General features: G+C 47.6%; 1 gene segment (V, D, J or C); it reads left to right on the top strand.

The window, feature by feature from the left end:
* Positions 1-151: 151 nt before the first annotated feature.
* On the top strand, positions 152-9394 carry LOC128850128 (Ig mu chain C region-like; the record flags this gene model as incomplete). The annotated part of the segment is given in 4 exon segments: positions 152-482; positions 2864-3172; positions 4939-5259; positions 8911-9394. Coding segments are annotated over 4 exon segments (1347 nt in total), but the record flags the coding sequence as incomplete, so codon positions are not given.
* Positions 9395-17612: the final 8218 nt, after the last annotated feature.

The raw sequence follows: 17612 nt of genomic DNA, 5'->3' as shown, positions 1-17612 counted from the left end.
AACCACTCCAAAGAGATCCTCAATGACCTCAAGAGGTCCTCAATGACCCCAAAGAGGTCCTCAATGACTCCAAAGAGGTCCTCAATGACCTCAAGAGATCCTCAATGACCTCAAGAGGTCCTCAATGACCTCAAGAGATCCTCAATGACCTCAAGAGGTCCTCCCTGACCCCTTTTCTCCTCCCGGTGGTCCTCCAGAGGAGATCCGTCCCCCGAAGCTCTTCCCGTTGGTGCCGTGCGGACCTTGCGAGGACCACGTGACCGTGGGCTGCATGGCCTCCACCTTCTTCCCACCGCCCACCACCATCCGATGGACCTCCGGAAGTTCAGGAGATCTTCAAACCTTTCCGATGACTTCGGATCCTTCCGGAACCTTCTACAGCCTCAGTAGTACCTTCACCCTTCCCTTCCAGGAGGTCCAAGACAACGTCTTCCGCTGTCAGGTGGACCACAACAACTCCACCGCCGGCCTGGACATCGCAGGTCAGCGGAAGGTCACCGGGAGGAGGGCCTCGAGGACCTTCTGGAGGTCCTGGTGGGCTCCAAACCTTCGTTTCTGGAGGTCTCGGAGGTCTTCAAGACCCTCTTGAGGTCCTGGTGGGCTCCAAACCTTCATTTCTGGAGGTTATGGTGGTCTTCAAGACCTTCTGGAGGTCCTGAAGGGCTTCAAAAGGGGTTGAGGTGTCTCCAAACCTTCATTTCTGAAGGTTTCAATGGTCTTCAAGACCTTCTGGAGGTCCTCATGGGCTTCAAAAGGGGTTGAAGGGTCTCCAAACCTTCATTTCTTGAGGTCTCAATGGTCTTCAAGACCTTCTGGAGGTCCTCATGAGCTCCATACCTCCATTTCTGGAGCTTTTGGTGGTCTTCAAGACCCTCTTGAGGTCCTCATGGGCTCCAAAAGGGGTTGAGGTGTCTCCAAACCTCCATTTCTGAAGGTTTTGGTGGTCTTCAAGACCTTCTGAAGGTCCTGAGGGGCTTCAAAAGGGGTTGAGATGTCTCCAAACCTTCGTTTCTGGAGGGTTTTGGTGGTCTTCAAGACCTTCTGGAGGTCCTCATGGGCTTCAAAAGGGGTTGAGGTGTCTCCAAACCTCCATTTCTGGAGGTTTTGGTGGTCTTCAAGACCTTCTGGAGGTCCTCATGAGCTCCAAACCTTCGTTTCTGGAGGTCCTGATGGTCTTCAACACCTTCTGGAGGTCCTGATGGGCTCCAAAAGGGGTTGAGGTGTCTCCAAACCTCCATTTCTGGAGGTCCTGATGCTCTTCAAGACCTTCTGGAGGTCCTCATGAGCTCCAAACCTCCATTTCTGGAGCTTTTGGTGGTCTTCAAGACCTTCTGGAGGTCCTCATGAGCTCCAAACCTCCATTTCTGGAGCTTTTGGTGGTCTTCAAGACCCTCTTGAGGTCCTCATGGGCTCCAAAAGGGGTTGAGATGCCTCCAAACCTCCATTTCTGAAGGTTTCGGTGGTCTTCAAGACCCTCTTGAGGTCCTCATGGGCTCCAAAAGAGGTTGAAGGGTCTCCAAACCTTCATTTCTTGAGGTCTCAATGGTCTTCAAGACCTTCTTGAGACCCTGAAGGGCTCCAAACCTCCATTTCTGGAGGTTTCGATGGTCTTCAAGACCTTCTGGAGGTCCTCATGAGCTCCAAACCTTCGTTTCTGGAGGTCCTGATGGTCTTCAAGACCTTCTGGAGGTCCTGAGGGGCTCCAAAAGGGGTTGAGATGCCTCCAAACCTCCATTTCTGGAGGTCCTGATGGTCTTCAAGACCTTCTTGAGATCCTGATGGGCTCCAAACCTTCGTTTCTGGAGGTTTTTGGTGGTCTTCAAGACCTTCTGGAGGTCCTGAGGGGCTTCAAAAGGGGTTGAGGTGTCTCCAAACCTTCATTTCTGAAGGTTTCAATGGTCTTCAAGACCTTCTGGAGGTCCTCATGGGCTCCAAAAGGGGTTGAGGTGTCTCCAAACCTCCATTTCTGGAGGTCCTGATGCTCTTCAAGACCTTCTGGAGGTCCTCATGAGCTCCAAACCTCCATTTCTGGAGCTTTTGGTGGTCTTCAAGACCTTCTGGAGGTCCTCATGAGCTCCAAACCTCCATTTCTGGAGCTTTTGGTGGTCTTCAAGACCCTCTTGAGGTCCTCATGGGCTCCAAAAGGGGTTGAGATGCCTCCAAACCTCCATTTCTGAAGGTTTTGGTGGTCTTCAAGACCCTCTTGAGGTCCTCATGGGCTCCAAAAGAGGTTGAAGGGTCTCCAAACCTTCATTTCTTGAGGTCTCAATGGTCTTCAAGACCTTCTGGAGGTCCTGAAGGGCTCCAAAAGGGGTTGAGATGCCTCCAAACCTCCATTTCTGGAGGTCCTGATGGTCTTCAAGACCTTCTGGAGATCCTGATGGTCTCCAAACCTCCATTTCTGGAGGTCCTGATGGTCTTCAAGACCTTCTGGAGGTCCTCATGAGCTCCAAACCTCCACTTCTGGAGCTTTCGGTGGTCTTCAAGACCTTCTGGAGGTCCTGAGGGGCTTCAAAAGGGGTTGAGGTGTCTCCAAACCTTCATTTCTGAAGGTTTCAATGGTCTTCAAGACCTTCTGGAGGTCCTGAAGGGCTCCAAACCTCCATTTCTGGAGGTCCTGATGGTCTTCAAGACCTTCTTGAGATCCTGGTGGGCTCCAAACCTTTGTTTCTGGAGCTTTTGGTGGTCTTCAAGACCTTCTGAAGGTCCTGGTGGTCTCCAAACCTCCATTTCTGGAGGTCCTGGTGGTCTTCAAGACCTTCTTGAGATCCTCATGGTCTCCACACCTCCATTTCTGGAGGTCCCGATGGTCCCCACGACCTCCTGGAGGTCCCCTTAGACCCCCCTGGTCCTTCTCCTCCAGACCCCTGTGGCCCAGCGGCGCTGGAGGTCCACCTTCTGAGCGAATCGGTGGCCTCGGAGAAGGTCCTTCTCCTCTGCTGGGTGGAAGGCGCCGGCGCCGAAGAAGCCCACGTGGAGTGGGGGATGAACGGAAAAGCGGTGGAACTCCACCAGGAGACCTCGAGCTGCTCCGACCATGAGAGGTCCACCTTCTCCAGCAGAGTCAACGTCACCCGGCAGAGCTGGGACGCCGGCGCCGACTTCTCCTGCGGTGTCTCCCACCCATCCTGGAAGACCTCCAAAGTCCTCCACATCCACAACGGATGTCCAGGTGAGAGTCCCACCTCGGGGGGACCTCCTGGTGGCCTCCAAAGCTTCGTTTGTGGAGGTCCTGGTGGTCTTCAGGACCTTCTTGAGATCCTGGTGGCCTCCAAAGCTTCATTTGTGGAGGTCCTGATGGTCTTCAGGACCTTCTGGAGGTCCTGGTGGGCTCCAAAGCTTCATTTATGGAGGTCCTGGTGGTCTTCAGGACCTTCTGGAGGTCCTGGTGGGCTCCAAACCTTCGGTTCTGGAGGGTTTTGGTGGTCTTCAAGACCTTCTGGAGGTCCTGGTGGGCTTCAAAAGGGGTTGAGGTGTCTCCAAACCTTCGTTTCTGGAGGTTTTGGTGGTCTTCAAGACCTTCTGGAGGTCCTCATGGGCTTCAAAAGGCGTTGAGATGCCTCCAAACCTCCATTTCTGAAGGTTTCAATGGTCTTCAAGACCTTCTGGAGGTCCTGATGGGCTCCAAACCTTCGTTTCTGGAGGGTTTTGGTGGTCTTCAAGACCTTCTGGAGGTCCTCATGGGCTTCAAAAGGGGCTGAGATGCCTCCAAACCTTCGTTTCTGGAGGGTTTGGTGGTCTTCAAGACCTTCTGGAGGTCCTGGTGGGCTCCAAACCTTCGTTTCTGGAGGGTTTGGTGGTCTTCAGGACCTTCTGGAGGTCCTGATGGGCTCCAAACCTTCACTTCTGGAGGTTATGGTGGTCTTCAAGACCTTCTGGAGGTCCTCATGGGCTCCAAACCTTCGTTTCTGGAGGTTTTGGTGGTCTTCAAGACCTTCTGGAGGTCCTGATGGGCTCCAAAAGGGGTTGAGGTGCCTCAAAGCTTTGGTTTCTTGAGGTCTCGGTGGTCTTCAAGACCTTCTGGAGGTCCTGATGGGCTCCAAACCTTCGTTTCTGGAGGGTTTGGTGGTCTTCAAGACCTTCTGGAGGTCCTGATGGGCTCCAAAAGCGGTTGAGGTGCCTCAAAGCTTTGGTTTCTTGAGGTCTCGGTGGTCTTCAAGACCTTCTGGAGGTCCTGATGGGCTCCAAACCTTCGTTTCTGGAGGGTTTGGTGGTCTTCAAGACCTTCTGGAGGTCCTCATGGGCTTCAAAAGGGGTTGAGGTGTCTCCAAACCTCCATTTCTGAAGGTTTCGGTGGTCTTCAAGACCTTCTGGACGTCCTGGTGGGCTCCAAACCTTCATTTCTGGAGGTCTTGATGGTCTTCAAGACCTTCTGGAGGTCCTGGTGGGCTCCAAACCTTCGTTTCTGGAGGTTTTGGTGGTCTTCAAGACCTTCTGGAGGTCCTCATGGGCTTCAAAAGGGGTTGAGGTGTCTCCAAACCTCCATTTCTGAAGGTTTTGGTGGTCTTCAAGACCTTCTGGAGGTCCTGATGGGCTCCAAACCTTCGTTTCTGGAGGTCCTGATGGTCTTCAAGACCTTCTGGAGGTCCTGATGGGCTCCAAAAGGGGTTGAGATGCCTCCAAACCTCCATTTCTGAAGGTTTCAATGGTCTTCAAGACCTTCTGGAGGTCCTGAGGGGCTCCATAAGTGGTTGAGATGCCTCCAAACCTCCATTTCTGAAGGTTTCAATGGTCTTCAAGACCTTCTGGAGGTCCTGATGGGCTTCGAGACCTTCTGGAGGTCCTGATGGGCTCCAAAAGGGGTTGAGATGCCTCCAAACCTCCATTTCTGAAGGTTTCGGTGGTCCTCAAGACCTTCTGGAGGTCCTGATGGGCTCCAAACCTCCGTTCCTGGAGGTCTCGATGGTCTCTGAGGTGGTTCTTCTCTTCTCCACGAAGGTCCTCTGGCCATGGAGGTGACCCTTTCCCCTCCCAGCTTGGAGGAACTCTTCTTGACCCAAAACGCCACCGTCCTCTGCGTGGCCACCAACGTCAAAGACCCCGAGGACCTCAAGTTCTCCTGGATCCGAGAAGGTGGTGGTGGAACCTCAGGAGATGTCTCCACTTCTCCACCTCAGGAGTTGCCCAACGGTCTCTACAGCGTCACCTCCACCGTGAAGATCTGCGCCGAGGAGTGGAACTCCGGCCAGAAGGTCACCTGTGAGGTCCACCTGCCCGGAATGGAGGTCCCCATCACCAGGACCATACGGAAGGAGATAGGTAGGACCTCATCGAGGACCTTCGGGACCTCCATGACCACCTCTGGACCTTCTTCTCCACCTTTGGGCCACCAAAATGGGGCATCTGGAAGGGTTTGGGCCACCAAAAAGGTCATCTGGAGGGGTTTGGGCCACCAAAAAGGTCCCTTTGAAGGTCCTGAGATCCCACAAAGGTCATTTTGAAGGTCCTGAGATCCCCAAAAGGTCCCTTTGAAGGTCCTGAGATGCCACAAAGGTCCCTTTGAAGGTCCTGAGATGCCCTCAAAGGTCACTTTGAAGGTCCTGAGATCCCCAAGAAGGTCCTGAGATGCCACAAAGGTCCCTTTGAAGGTCCTGAGATGCCCAAAAGGTCCCTTTGAAGGTCCTGAGATCCCTCAAAGGTCATTTTGAAGGTCCTGAGATGCCCTCAAAGGTCATTTTGAAGGTCCTGAGATCCCCAAAAAGGTCATTTTGAAGGTCCTGAGGTCCCACAAAGGTCATTTTGAAGGTCCTGAGATTCCACAAAGGTCACTTTGAAGGTCCTGAGATGCCACAAAGGTTCCTTTGAAGGTCCTGAGACCCCAAGAAGGTCCCTTTGAAGGTCCTGAGACCCCAAAAAGGTCATTTTGAAGGTCCTGAGATGCCACAAAGGTCCCTTTGAAGGTCCTGAGATCCCACAAAGGTCACTTTGAAGGTCCTGAGATGCCCAAAAAGGTCCCTTTGAAGGTCCTGAGATGCCACAAAGGTCCCTTTGAAGGTCCTGAGATGCCCTCAAAGGTCACTTTGAAGGTCCTGAGATCCCCAAGAAGGTCCTGAGATGCCACAAAGGTCACTTTGAAGGTCCTGAGATGCCCTCAAAGGTCATTTTGAAGGTCCTGAGATGCCCTCAAAGGTCATTTTGAAGGTCCTGAGATGCCCTCAAAGGTCATTTTGAAGGTCCTGAGATGCCCACAAAGGTCCCTTTGAAGGTCCTGAGATCCCACAAAGGTCACTTTGAAGGTCCTGAGATCCCCAAAAAGGTCATTTTGAAGGTCCTGAGGTCCCACAAAGGTCCCTTTGAAGGTCCTGAGGTCCCCAAGAAGGTCCTGAGATGCCACAAAGGTCATTTTGAAGGTCCTGAGATCCCAAAAAGGTCATTTTGAAGGTCCTGAGATGCCACAAAGGTCCCTTTGAAGGTCCTGAGATGCCACAAAGGTCATTTTGAAGGTCCTGAGATGCCCTCAAAGGTCACTTTGAAGGTCCTGAGATCCCCAAAAAGGTCACTTTGAAGGTCCTGAGATCCCCAAGAAGGTCCTGAGATCCCACAAAGGTCACTTTGAAGGTCCTGAGATGCCCTCAAAGGTCATTTTGAAGGTCCTGAGATGCCACAAAGGTCATTTTGAAGGTCCTGAGATCCCAAAAAGGTCCTTTTGAAGGTCCTGAGACCCCAAAAAGGCCATTTTGAAGGTCCTGAGATCCCCAAGAAGGTCCTGAGATGCCACAAAGGTCACTTTGAAGGTCCTGAGACCCCAAAAAGGTCATTTTGAAGGTCCTGAGATGCCACAAAGGTCACTTTGAAGGTCCTGAGACCCCAAAAAGGTCATTTTGAAGGTCCTGAGATCCCACAAAGGTCACTTTGAAGGTCCTGAGACCCCAAAAAGGTCATTTTGAAGGTCCTGAGATCCCACAAAGGTCATTTTGAAGGTCCTGAGATCCCCAAAAAGGTCCTGAGATGCCACAAAGGTCACTTTGAAGGTCCTGAGATCCCTTTGAAGGTCCTGAGATCCCACAAAGGTCCTTTTGAAGGTCCTGAGATCCCCAAAAGGTCCCTTTGAAGGTCCTGAGATGCCACAAAGGTTCCTTTGAAGGTCCTGAGACCCCAAGAAGGTCCCTTTGAAGGTCCTGAGACCCCAAAAAGGTCCTTTTGAAGGTCCTGAGATCCCCAAGAAGGTCCTGAGATGCCACAAAGGTCACTTTGAAGGTCCTGAGATGCCACAAAGGTCACTTTGAAGGTCCTGAGATCCCACAAAGGTCCTTTTGAAGGTCCTGAGATGCCACAAAGGTCCTTTTGAAGGTCCTGAGATGCCACAAAGGTCATTTTGAAGGTCCTGAGATGCCCTCAAAGGTCATTTTGAAGGTCCTGAGATGCCCTCAAAGGTCACTTTGAAGGTCCTGAGGTCCCACAAAGGTCATTTTGAAGGTCCTGAGGTCCCACAAAGGTCCTTTTGAAGGTCCTGAGGTCCCCACAAAGGTCCCTTTGAAGGTCCTGAGATGCCACAAAGGTCATTTTGAAGGTCCTGAGGTCCCACAAAGGTCATTTTGAAGGTCCTGAGGTCCCACAAAGGTCATTTTGAAGGTCCTGAGGTCCCACAAAGGTCCTTTTGAAGGTCCTGAGATCCCACAAAGGTCCCTTTGAAGGTCCTGAGATGCCACAAAGGTCATTTTGAAGGTCCTGAGATCCCACAAAGGTCACTTTGAAGGTCCTGAGATCCCACAAAGGTCACTTTGAAGGTCCTGAGATCCCCAAAAGGTCACTTTGAAGGTCCTGAGACCCCAAAAAGGTCATTTTGAAGGTCCTGAGATCCCACAAAGGTCCCTTTTGAAGGTCCTGAGATCCCCAAAAAGGTCCTGAGATGCCACAAAGGTCATTTTGAAGGTCCTGAGATCCCCAAGAAGGTCCTGAGATGCCACAAAGGTCATTTTGAAGGTCCTGAGATGCCCTCAAAGGTCATTTTGAAGGTCCTGAGGTCCCCAAAAGGTCCCTTTGAAGGTCCTGAGACCCCAAAAAGGTCCTTTTGAAGGTCCTGAGATGCCACAAAGGTCATTTTGAAGGTCCTGAGATGCCCTCAAAGGTCATTTTGAAGGTCCTGAGATCCCCAAAAGGTCATTTTGAAGGTCCTGAGGTCCCACAAAGGTCCCTTTGAAGGTCCTGAGGTCCCCAAGAAGGTCCTGAGATGCCACAAAGGCCATTTTGAAGGTCCTGAGATGCCCTCAAAGGTCATTTTGAAGGTCCTGAGATGCCACAAAGGTCCCTTTGAAGGTCCTGAGATCCCCAAGAAGGTCCTGAGATGCCACAAAGGTCATTTTGAAGGTCCTGAGATCCCCAAGAAGGTCCCTTTGAAGGTCCTGAGATGCCCTCAAAGGTCATTTTGAAGGTCCTGAGATCCCCAAGAAGGTCCTGAGGTGCCACAAAGGTCATTTTGAAGGTCCTGAGATGCCACAAAGGTCATTTTGAAGGTCCTGAGATGCCACAAAGGTCATTTTGAAGGTCCTGAGGTCCCAAAAAGGTCCCTTTGAAGGTCCTGAGATCCTCAAGAAGGTCCTGAGGTCCCCACAAAGGTCCCTTTGAAGGTCCTGAGATGCCACAAAGGTCCCTTTGAAGGTCCTGAGATGCCTCAAAGGTCCCTTTGAAGGTCCTGAGATCCCCAAGAAGGTCCTGAGATGCCACAAAGGTCATTTTGAAGGTCCTGAGATCCCACAAAGGTCATTTTGAAGGTCCTGAGATGCCCTCAAAGGTCATTTTGAAGGTCCTGAGATGCCCTCAAAGGTCCTGAGATCCCACAAAGGTCACTTTGAAGGTCCTGAGATGCCCACAAAGTTCATTTCGAAGGTCCTGAGATGCCCTCAAAGGTCCCTTTGAAGGTTCTCCTCCGCTCGGAGGTCCATTTTGAGGTCTTCTCCACCTTCTCCTCAGGTTCCTCGGCGGTTCCTCCCCAAGTCTACGTCTTCCCACCCCCCGCGGAGGAGTTAAGCCGTGAAGAAGCGGTGACCTTGACCTGTTTGGCCACCGCTTTCCGTCCCGCCGACCTTCTCCTGACGTGGACTCAAAGCCAACGTCCACTTCCGAGGTCTTCGTTCCTGGTTTTTGGTCCAGAACTTCAAGGAGACCTCTTCGTGGCCTACAGCGCTTTGACCGTTCCCATCACCGCGTGGCAAAACGGAGAGGTCTTCTCCTGCCTGGTGGGCCACGAGGGGTTCCCCTTCCGTTTCGTCCAGAAGAACGTGGACAAAACCATGGGTAAAGCCACCGCCGTCAACGTCTCGGTGGTTTTGGCCGACTCGGAGGTCACCTGCTACTAAGAAAAGGTCCCGAGGAAGGCGGTGGGGTGGGAGGAGAAGACAATGGGAGGCGGCGGAGGACCTCTGTGGAGATGAATAAAGGAGAACGGTGGTTGTCATGAAGGTTTCGGTGAAGAATTGGGTGGAAAAGGGGTGGAAAAGGGGGTCTTTGGGTGGTGGAACTCCATAATCTTCGTCGGTTGGTGGTTGTCATGAAGGTTCCTTCAAGGATTGGGTGGAAAATGGGTGGAAAATGGGGGTTTTTGGTGGTGGAACTCCATAATCTTCATCATTTCTTGGTTCTCATGAAGGTTTTGGTCCAGAATTGGGTGGAAAAAGGGTCTTTTTGGTGGTGGAACTCCATAATCTTCGTCGGTTGGTGGTTCTCATGAAGGTTTCTTCGAGGATTGGGTGGAAAATGGGTGGAAAAGGGGTGGAAAATGGGTTTTTTTGGTGGTGGAACTCCATAATCGTCGTCATTTCTTGGTTCTCATGAAGGTTCCTTCGAGGATTGGGTGGAAAAGGGGTGGAAAATGGGGTTTTTTGGTGGTGGAACTCCATAATCGTCGTCGGTTGGTGGTTGTCATGAAGGTTCCTTCAAGGATTGGGTGGAAAATGGGTGGAAAAGGGGTGGAAAAAGGGGTTTTTTGGTGGTGGAACTCCATAATCTTCATCATTTCTTGGTTCTCATGAAGGTTCCTTCAAGGATTGGGTGGAAAATGGGTGGAAAAGGGGTGGAAAATGGGGTTTTTTGGTGGTGGAACTCCATAATCTTCATCATTTCTTGGTTCTCATGAAGGTTTTGGTCAAGAATTGGGTGGAAAAAGGGTCTTTTTGGTGGTGGAACTCCAAAATCTTCATCATTTCTTGGTTCTCATGAAGGTTCCTTTGAGGATTGGGTGGAAAATGGGTGGAAAAGGGGTGGAAAATGGGGTTTTTTGGTGGTGGAACTCCATAATCTTCGTCGGTTGGTGGTTGTCATGAAGGTTCCTTTGAGGATTGGGTGGAAAATGGGTGGAAAATGGGTGGAAAAGGGGTGGAAAATGGGGTTTTTTGGTGGTGGGACTCCATAATCTTCGTCGGTTGGTGGTTCTCATGAAGGTTTCTTCGAGGATTGAGTGGAAAATGGGTGGAAAAGGGGTGGAAAATGGGTTTTTTTGGTGGTGGAACTCCATAATCTTCGTCATTTCTTGGTTCTCATGAAGGTTTTGGTCAAGAATTGGGTGGAAAAAGGGTCTTTTTGGTGGTGGAACTCCATAATCTTCATCATTTCTTGGTTCTCATGAAGGTTCCTTCAAGGATTGGGTGGAAAATGGGTGGAAAATGGGTGGAAAATGGGGTTTTTTGGTGGTGGAACTCCATAATCGTCGTCATTTCTTGGTTCTCATGAAGGTTCCTTCGAGGATTGGGTGGAAAAGGGGTGGAAAATGGGTGGAAAATGGGGTTTTTTGGTGGTGGAACTCCATAATCTTCATCATTTCTTGGTTCTCATGAAGGTTTTGGTCCAGAATTGGGTGGAAAAAGGGTCTTTTTGGTGGTGGAACTCCATAATCTTCATCATTTCTTGGTTCTCATGAAGGTTCCTTCAAGGATTGGGTGGAAAATGGGTGGAAAAGGGGTGGAAAAGGGGTGGAAAAAGGGTCTTTTTGGTGGTGGAACTCCATAATCTTCATCATTTCTTGGTTCTCGTGAAGGTTCCTTCAAGGATTGGGTGGAAAATGGGTGGAAAATGGGTGGAAAATGGGGTTTTTTGGTGGTGGGACTCCATAATCTTCATCATTTCTTGGTTCTCGTGAAGGTTCCTTCGAGGATTGGGTGGAAAAGGGGTGGAAAACGCCCCTTTTTCGGTGGTCTGAAGACCTTCTGCCCCTCCTCAGGTCCTTTTCTGGTGGTGGTGGAGGAGGAGACGCCCTCGGAAGGCGACGACGAAGCCACCGATGACCTCTGGATGACCTTAACCTTCGCGGTCCTCTTCGCCCTCAGCCTCTCCTACAGCACCGCCGTCACTCTCCTCAAAGTCACTCATTAAGGGCCCTTCGTTAAGGCCTTAACGGAGCCCCAGAGGAGAAGACCTCCACCTGGGGTTGTCCTCTCCGTCCCCACCGACCTCCGAGGGCGGAAAAAAACCCCATTTTGATGGAAATAAACCCAATTTTGCATCGATTTAAGGGAATTCGCCTCTAATTAAACACTTTTTCTCCAATTAAACCCAATTTTGCCCCAATTAAACCCAATTTTCCTCCAATTAAACCAAATTTTCATTGAATTCACCCAAATTTTCATCGATTTAACCCCATTTTTCTTGAATTCACCCAAATTTTCCTCCAATTAACACCATTTTTCCTAAATTCACCCAAATTTTCATTGATTTAACCCCATTTTTCTTGAATTAACCCAAATTTTCCTCAAATTAAACCCAATTTTCATTGAATTCACCCAAATTTTCATCAATTTAACCCCATTTTTCCTGAATTCACCCAAATTTCCCTCAATTTAACCCCATTTTCATTGAATTCACCCAAATTTTCATCGATTTAAACCCAATTTTCTTAAATTAACCCAAATTTTCATCAATTTAACCCCAATTTTCATTGAATTCACCCAAATTTTCATCGATTTAACCCCATTTTTCTTGAATTACCCCAAATTTCCCTCAATTTAACCCCATTTTTCCTGAATTAACCCAAATTTTCCTCCAATTAACCCCAATTTTCATTGAATTCACCCAAATTTCCCTCAAATTAACGCCATTTTTCTTGAATTCACCCAAATTTTCATCGATTTAACAACAATTTTCTTAAATAAACCCAAATTTTCCTCAAATTAACCCCAATTTTCATTGAATTCACCCAAATTTTCCTCCAATTAAACCCAATTTTCTTTGAATTCACCCAAATTTTCATCGATTTAACCCCAATTTTCATTGAATTCACCCAAATTTCCCTCAAATTAACCCCAATTTTCCTGAATTCACCCAAATTTTCATCGATTTAACCCCAATTTTCTTGAATTCACCCAAATTTTCCTCCAATTAACCCCAATTTTCTTAAATTAACCCAAATTTCCCTCAAATTAACCCCAATTTTCCTGAATTCACCCAAATTTCCCTCAATTTAACCCCATTTTTCCTGAATTCACCCAAATTTTGCTGAATTTCCCCCAATTTTCAGCCCATTTTCCCCCTCCGCCTCCGCTGCGCCGAACGCCGCCAAAATTCACCCTTTTTCCCCTCGAAATTCTGTTTTTCTCACTCAAATCCTTTCGTTTCCCCATTTTTGGGGCCATTTTGGGGTTATTTGGAGCCGATTTGAGTCATTTTGAGAGCAGCAGCTGCGTCCGCTGACTCAGCGCCCAAACGGCCCCAAAATCCCCTTTTTTCACCCCAAAACCCACACCGACGCCTTTCCCGTGAGAAAAAAAAGGCAAAAAAGACCAAAAACAAAGATTTTATTCAAAAAGAGGAAAATTTATTGAGAAATTTGTGGTTTTTCGACAAATTTTGACGATTTTTGACAAATTTTTCGCGTTTTTCACCCAAATTTTCGCGTTTTTCACCAAATTTTTGGCATTTTCACCCAATTTTTCACATTTTTCACCCAATTTTTGAAGTTTTCACTCAATTTTTCGCATTTTTCACCCAATTTTCGACGATTTCACCCAATTTTTCGCGTTTTTCACCCAATTTTCAATATTTTCACCCTTTTTTTTGTCATTTTAACCAAATTTTCACGTTTTTCTCCGCACTTTTAATACATTTTTACCCAATTTTATCCTTTTTTACATCATTTTTTTCATGTTTTTCACCTAATTTTTGACATTTTTACCCTTTTTCGTCACTTTTTTCCTCCCTTTTTTACCAATTTTGACTCAATTTTGGTGTTTTTCACCCAATTTTGGTGCTTTTCACCCAATTTTGGTGCTTTTCACCCCATTTCTGATATTTTTTTCCCACTTTGTTGTCATTTTAATCCATTTTTTCACATTTTCTCCCCATTTTTGACCCTTTCGACCCTTTTTTTGGTGATTTTGATCCTATTTGGTCCTTTTTCCCCCATTTTTGGTCCTTTTTCCCCCATTTTTATCCTTTTTCCCCCATTTTTGGTCCTTTTTTTGGTCCATTTTCCCCAATTTTTTTCCATTTCCCCCAATTTTTTTGCATTTCCCCCAAATTTCTTTGCATTTTCCCCAATTTTTTTCCATTTTCCCCCAACTTTTTTCCATTTTCCCCCAAATTTTTTCACATTTCCCCAATTTCTTTGCATTTTCCCCAATTTTTTTCACATTTCCCCCTATTTTTTTCCATTTTCCCCCAAATTTTTTTGCATTTCCCCAAATTTTTTTGCATTTTCCCCAATTTTTTTCCATTTTCCTCCAATTTTCTTTCATTTTCCCCCAAATTTTTTGCATTTCCCCCAATTTTTTCCATTTTCCCCCAATTTCTTTCCATTTCCCCCAAATTTCTTTGCATTTCCCCCAATTTTTTCCATTTTCCCCAATTTTTTTCCATTTTCCCCCAATTTCTGTGCATTTCCCCCAATTTTTTTCCATTTTCCCCAATTTTTTTGCATTTCCCCCAATTTTTTTCGCATTTCCCCCAATTTTTTCACATTTCCCCAATTTTTTTTCCATTTTCCCCCAATTTTTTTCCATTTTCCCCCAAATTTCTTCTCATTTCCCCCAAATTTTTTTGCATTTCCCCAAATTTCTTTCCATTTTCCCCCAATTTTTTTGCATTTCCCCCAATTTTTTCCATTTCCCCCAAATTCTTTCGCATTTCCCCCAATTTTTTTGCATTCCCCCAATTTTTTCCATTTTCCCCCAATTTTTTCCATTTTTCCCAATTTTTTTGCATTTCCCCCAATTTTTTTCCATTTCCCCCCAAATTCTTTTGCATTTCCCCCAAATTTTTTTGCATTCCCCCAATTTTTTTGAATTTCCCCAAATTTCTTTGCATTTCCCCCAATTTTTTTCCATTTTTCCCCAAATTTTTTTGCATTTCCCCCAATTTTTTTTGCATTTCCCCCAAATTTTTTCCATTTTCCCCCAATTTTTTCCATTTTCCCCCAAATTTTTATATTCCCCTCCACTTTATTCCTTTTCCTCCACTTTTTTCCCCATTTCCACCTCATTTTCCGATATTTCCCCATTTCTTTCCCATTTTCCCCATTTTTCATCATTTTTCCCCCAATTTTTTTTTGTTTTTTCCCATTTTTTTGGTTTTTTCCCCAAATTTTTGCGTTTTTCTCCTTTTTTCTCCTTTTTTCTCCTTTTTTCTCCTTTTTCTCCCCCTTTGGTGCTTCTCCGGAGGTGGTGGTGGTGATGGGGACCTCATCTCACCTGGAGGGGAGGGGGGAGGGGAAGGGCTTTGGTGGCCGCCGACTCCCACATTTGGGCCACCAAAAAAAGGCCCTTTTTTCTCCCCATTTCTGCGCTTTTCACCCCATTTTCATATTTTTAACCCCAATTTTACTGTTTTTTAACCTCAATTTTGACAATTTTTGCCATTTTTTTGACCAAATTTTCACCCTTTTCCTCCAATTTTGATGTTTTTCCTCCAATTTCGATATTTTTCCTCCAATTTCGATATTTTTCCTCAAATTTCAATTTTTTTCCTCCAATTTTGATACTTTTTCCTCCAATTTCGATATTTTTCCCCCAATTTCAATACTTTTTCCACCAATTTCAATTTTTCCTCCAATTTCATTTTTTCCTCCAATTTCAATTTTTCCTCCAATTTCAATTTTTCCTCCAATTTCAATGTTTTTCCTCCAATTTCAATTTTTTTCCTCCAATTTCGATTTTTTCCTCCAATTTCAATGTTTTTTCCTCCAATTTCGATATTTTTCCTCCAATTTCGTTGTTTTTTCCTCCAATTTCAATATTTTACCTCCAATTTCGATGCTTTTTCCTCCAATTTCAATTTTTTTCCTCCAATTTCGGTATTTTTCCTCCAATTTCGATGTTTTTCCTCCAATTTCGATTTTTTCCTCCAATTTCAATTTTTTTCCTCCAATTTCAATATTTTTCCTCCAATTTCAATATTTTTCCTCCAATTTCAATATTTTTCCTCCAATTTCGATATTTTTCCTCCAATTTTGATGTTTTTCCTCCAATTTCAATATTTTTCCTCCAATTTCAATTTTTTCCTCCAATTTCGATATTTTTCCTCAAATTTCAATGTTTTTTCCTCCAATTTCGATTTTTTCCTCCAATTCCAATATTTTTTCTCCAATTTCGATATTTTTCCTCCAATTTCAATGTTTTTTCCTCCAATTTCAATTTTTTCCTCCAATTTCGATGTTTTTCCCCCAAATTTTGACGTTTTTTGCTCCGATTTCGACGCTTTCCCTTCAAATTTTGATCTTTTGGCCCCAATTTCGACGCTTTCCCCCCGTTTTTGATGGCTCTCAGTTTTTGGGTTCCTCAAAGGTTCCTTTGGGTTCCCACCACCCTTGGACCCTCCTGAACCCCTTTAGACCCTCCTGAACCCCTTTAGATCCTCCTGAACCCCTTTAGACCCCCCTGAACCCCCTTTAGACCCTCCTGAACCCCCTTTAGATCCTCCTGAACCCCTTTAGACCCTCCTGAACCCCTTTAGACCCCCCTGAACCCCCTTTAGACCCTCCTGAACCCCCTTTAGATCCTCCTGAACCCCTTTAGATCCTCCTGAACCCCTTTAGACCCCCCTGAACCCCCTTTAGACCCTCCTGAACCCCTTTAGATCCTCCTGAACCCCTTTAGACCCCCCTGAACCCCCTTTAGACCCTCCTGAACCCCTTTAGATCCTCCTGAACCCCTTTAGACCCTCCTGAACCCCCTTTAGACCCTCCTGAACCCCTTTAGATCCTCCTGAACCCCTTTAGACCCTCCTGAACCCCCTTTAGATCCTCCTGAACCCCTTTAGACCCTCCTGAACCCCTTTAGATCCTCCTGAACCCCTTTAGACCCTCCTGAACCCCTTTAGATCCTCCTGAACCCCTTTAGACCCTCCTGAACCCCTTTAGATCCTCCTGAACCCCCTTTAGACCCTCCTGAACCCCCTTTAGACCCTCCTGAACCCCCTTTAGATCCTCCTGAACCCCCTTTAGACCCTCCTGAACCCCTTTAGACCCTCCTGAACCCCCTTTAGACCCTCCTGAACCCCCTTTAGATCCTCCTGAACCCCCTTTAGACCCCCCTGAACCCCTTTAGACCCCCCTGAACCCCTTTAGATCCTCCTGAACCCCTTTAGACCCTCCTGAACCCCCTTTAGATCCTCCTGAACCCCCTTTAGACCCTCCTGAACCCCCTTTAGATCCTCCTGAACCCCTTTAGACCCTCCTGAACCCCCTTTAGACCCTCCTGAACCCCTTTAGACCCTCCTGAACCCCCTTTAGATCCTCCTGAACCCCCTTTAGACCCTCCTGAACCCCTTTAGATCCTCCTGAACCCCTTTAGACTCTCCTGAACCCCCTTTAGACCCTCCTGAACCCCCTTCAGACCCTCCTGAACCCCTTTAGACTCTCCTGAACCCCCTTTAGATCCTCCTGAACCCCCTTTAGACCCTCCTGAACCCCTTTAGACTCTCCTGAACCCCCTTTAGACCCCCCTGAACCCCTTTAGACCCCCCTGAACCCCCTTTAGATCCTCCTGAACCCCCTTTAGATGCCACCAAGGTGGTCACCACACCCTTCCATCGCCCTTAATGACCTCTTCATTACCTTCACGAAGGTGACGAAGGCGCTGTAGAAGATGAGGAGGAGGAAGAGGACCACGAAGGTGGAGGCGGTGGTCCAGGTGGTCCCATCTTCTTCTCCTTCTCCTTCGAGGTCTTCTCCATCCTCCACGAGGCCACAGGGGACGAAAAGCCACCGCTCGCACTCCCACGGATCTACCGGAGACCTTCATGAAGTCTTCTCCTCCTTAGGACCACCCTTAAGGACCACCATCGCTCCTCACTTACCCTCCTCGGCCTTCGCCGTCACCTCCAAGAGGTCCTCGGAGGAGATATGGGCCACCACACAGCTATAAGAGGTCCCCGTTGTCCATTGTCCACCCGGGACGGCCGTGGAGGAGATCAAAGAGCAACGACCTTCATGGTGGTCGCAATGAGGTTCTTCCTTAACCTCTTCTTCTTCTCCATGAAGGTCTCGTTTCCACCACGCGGCCAATTCCGGAGGGTAAAAGTCCACCACGGAGCAGAAGAGGGTGAAGTTGAGGCCCCAACAGACGTCCGAGAGGGACGATGGGAAGAGGCGGACGCTCGGGGACCTCCACGGACCTTGGGGAGAAGGAGAAGGTCCAACGCGGTGGGACGGGGGGGACCTTCTGAGGGCTTTTGGGGGTCTTCAAGGGCTT

The sequence above is a fragment of the Cuculus canorus genome, chromosome 39, assembly GCF_017976375.1.
Source record: "Cuculus canorus isolate bCucCan1 chromosome 39, bCucCan1.pri, whole genome shotgun sequence".
Taxonomy (NCBI): domain Eukaryota; kingdom Metazoa; phylum Chordata; class Aves; order Cuculiformes; family Cuculidae; genus Cuculus; species Cuculus canorus.
Note: the sequence above shows the minus strand (reverse complement) of the source record. Positions and strands in the feature narration are given on the sequence as shown.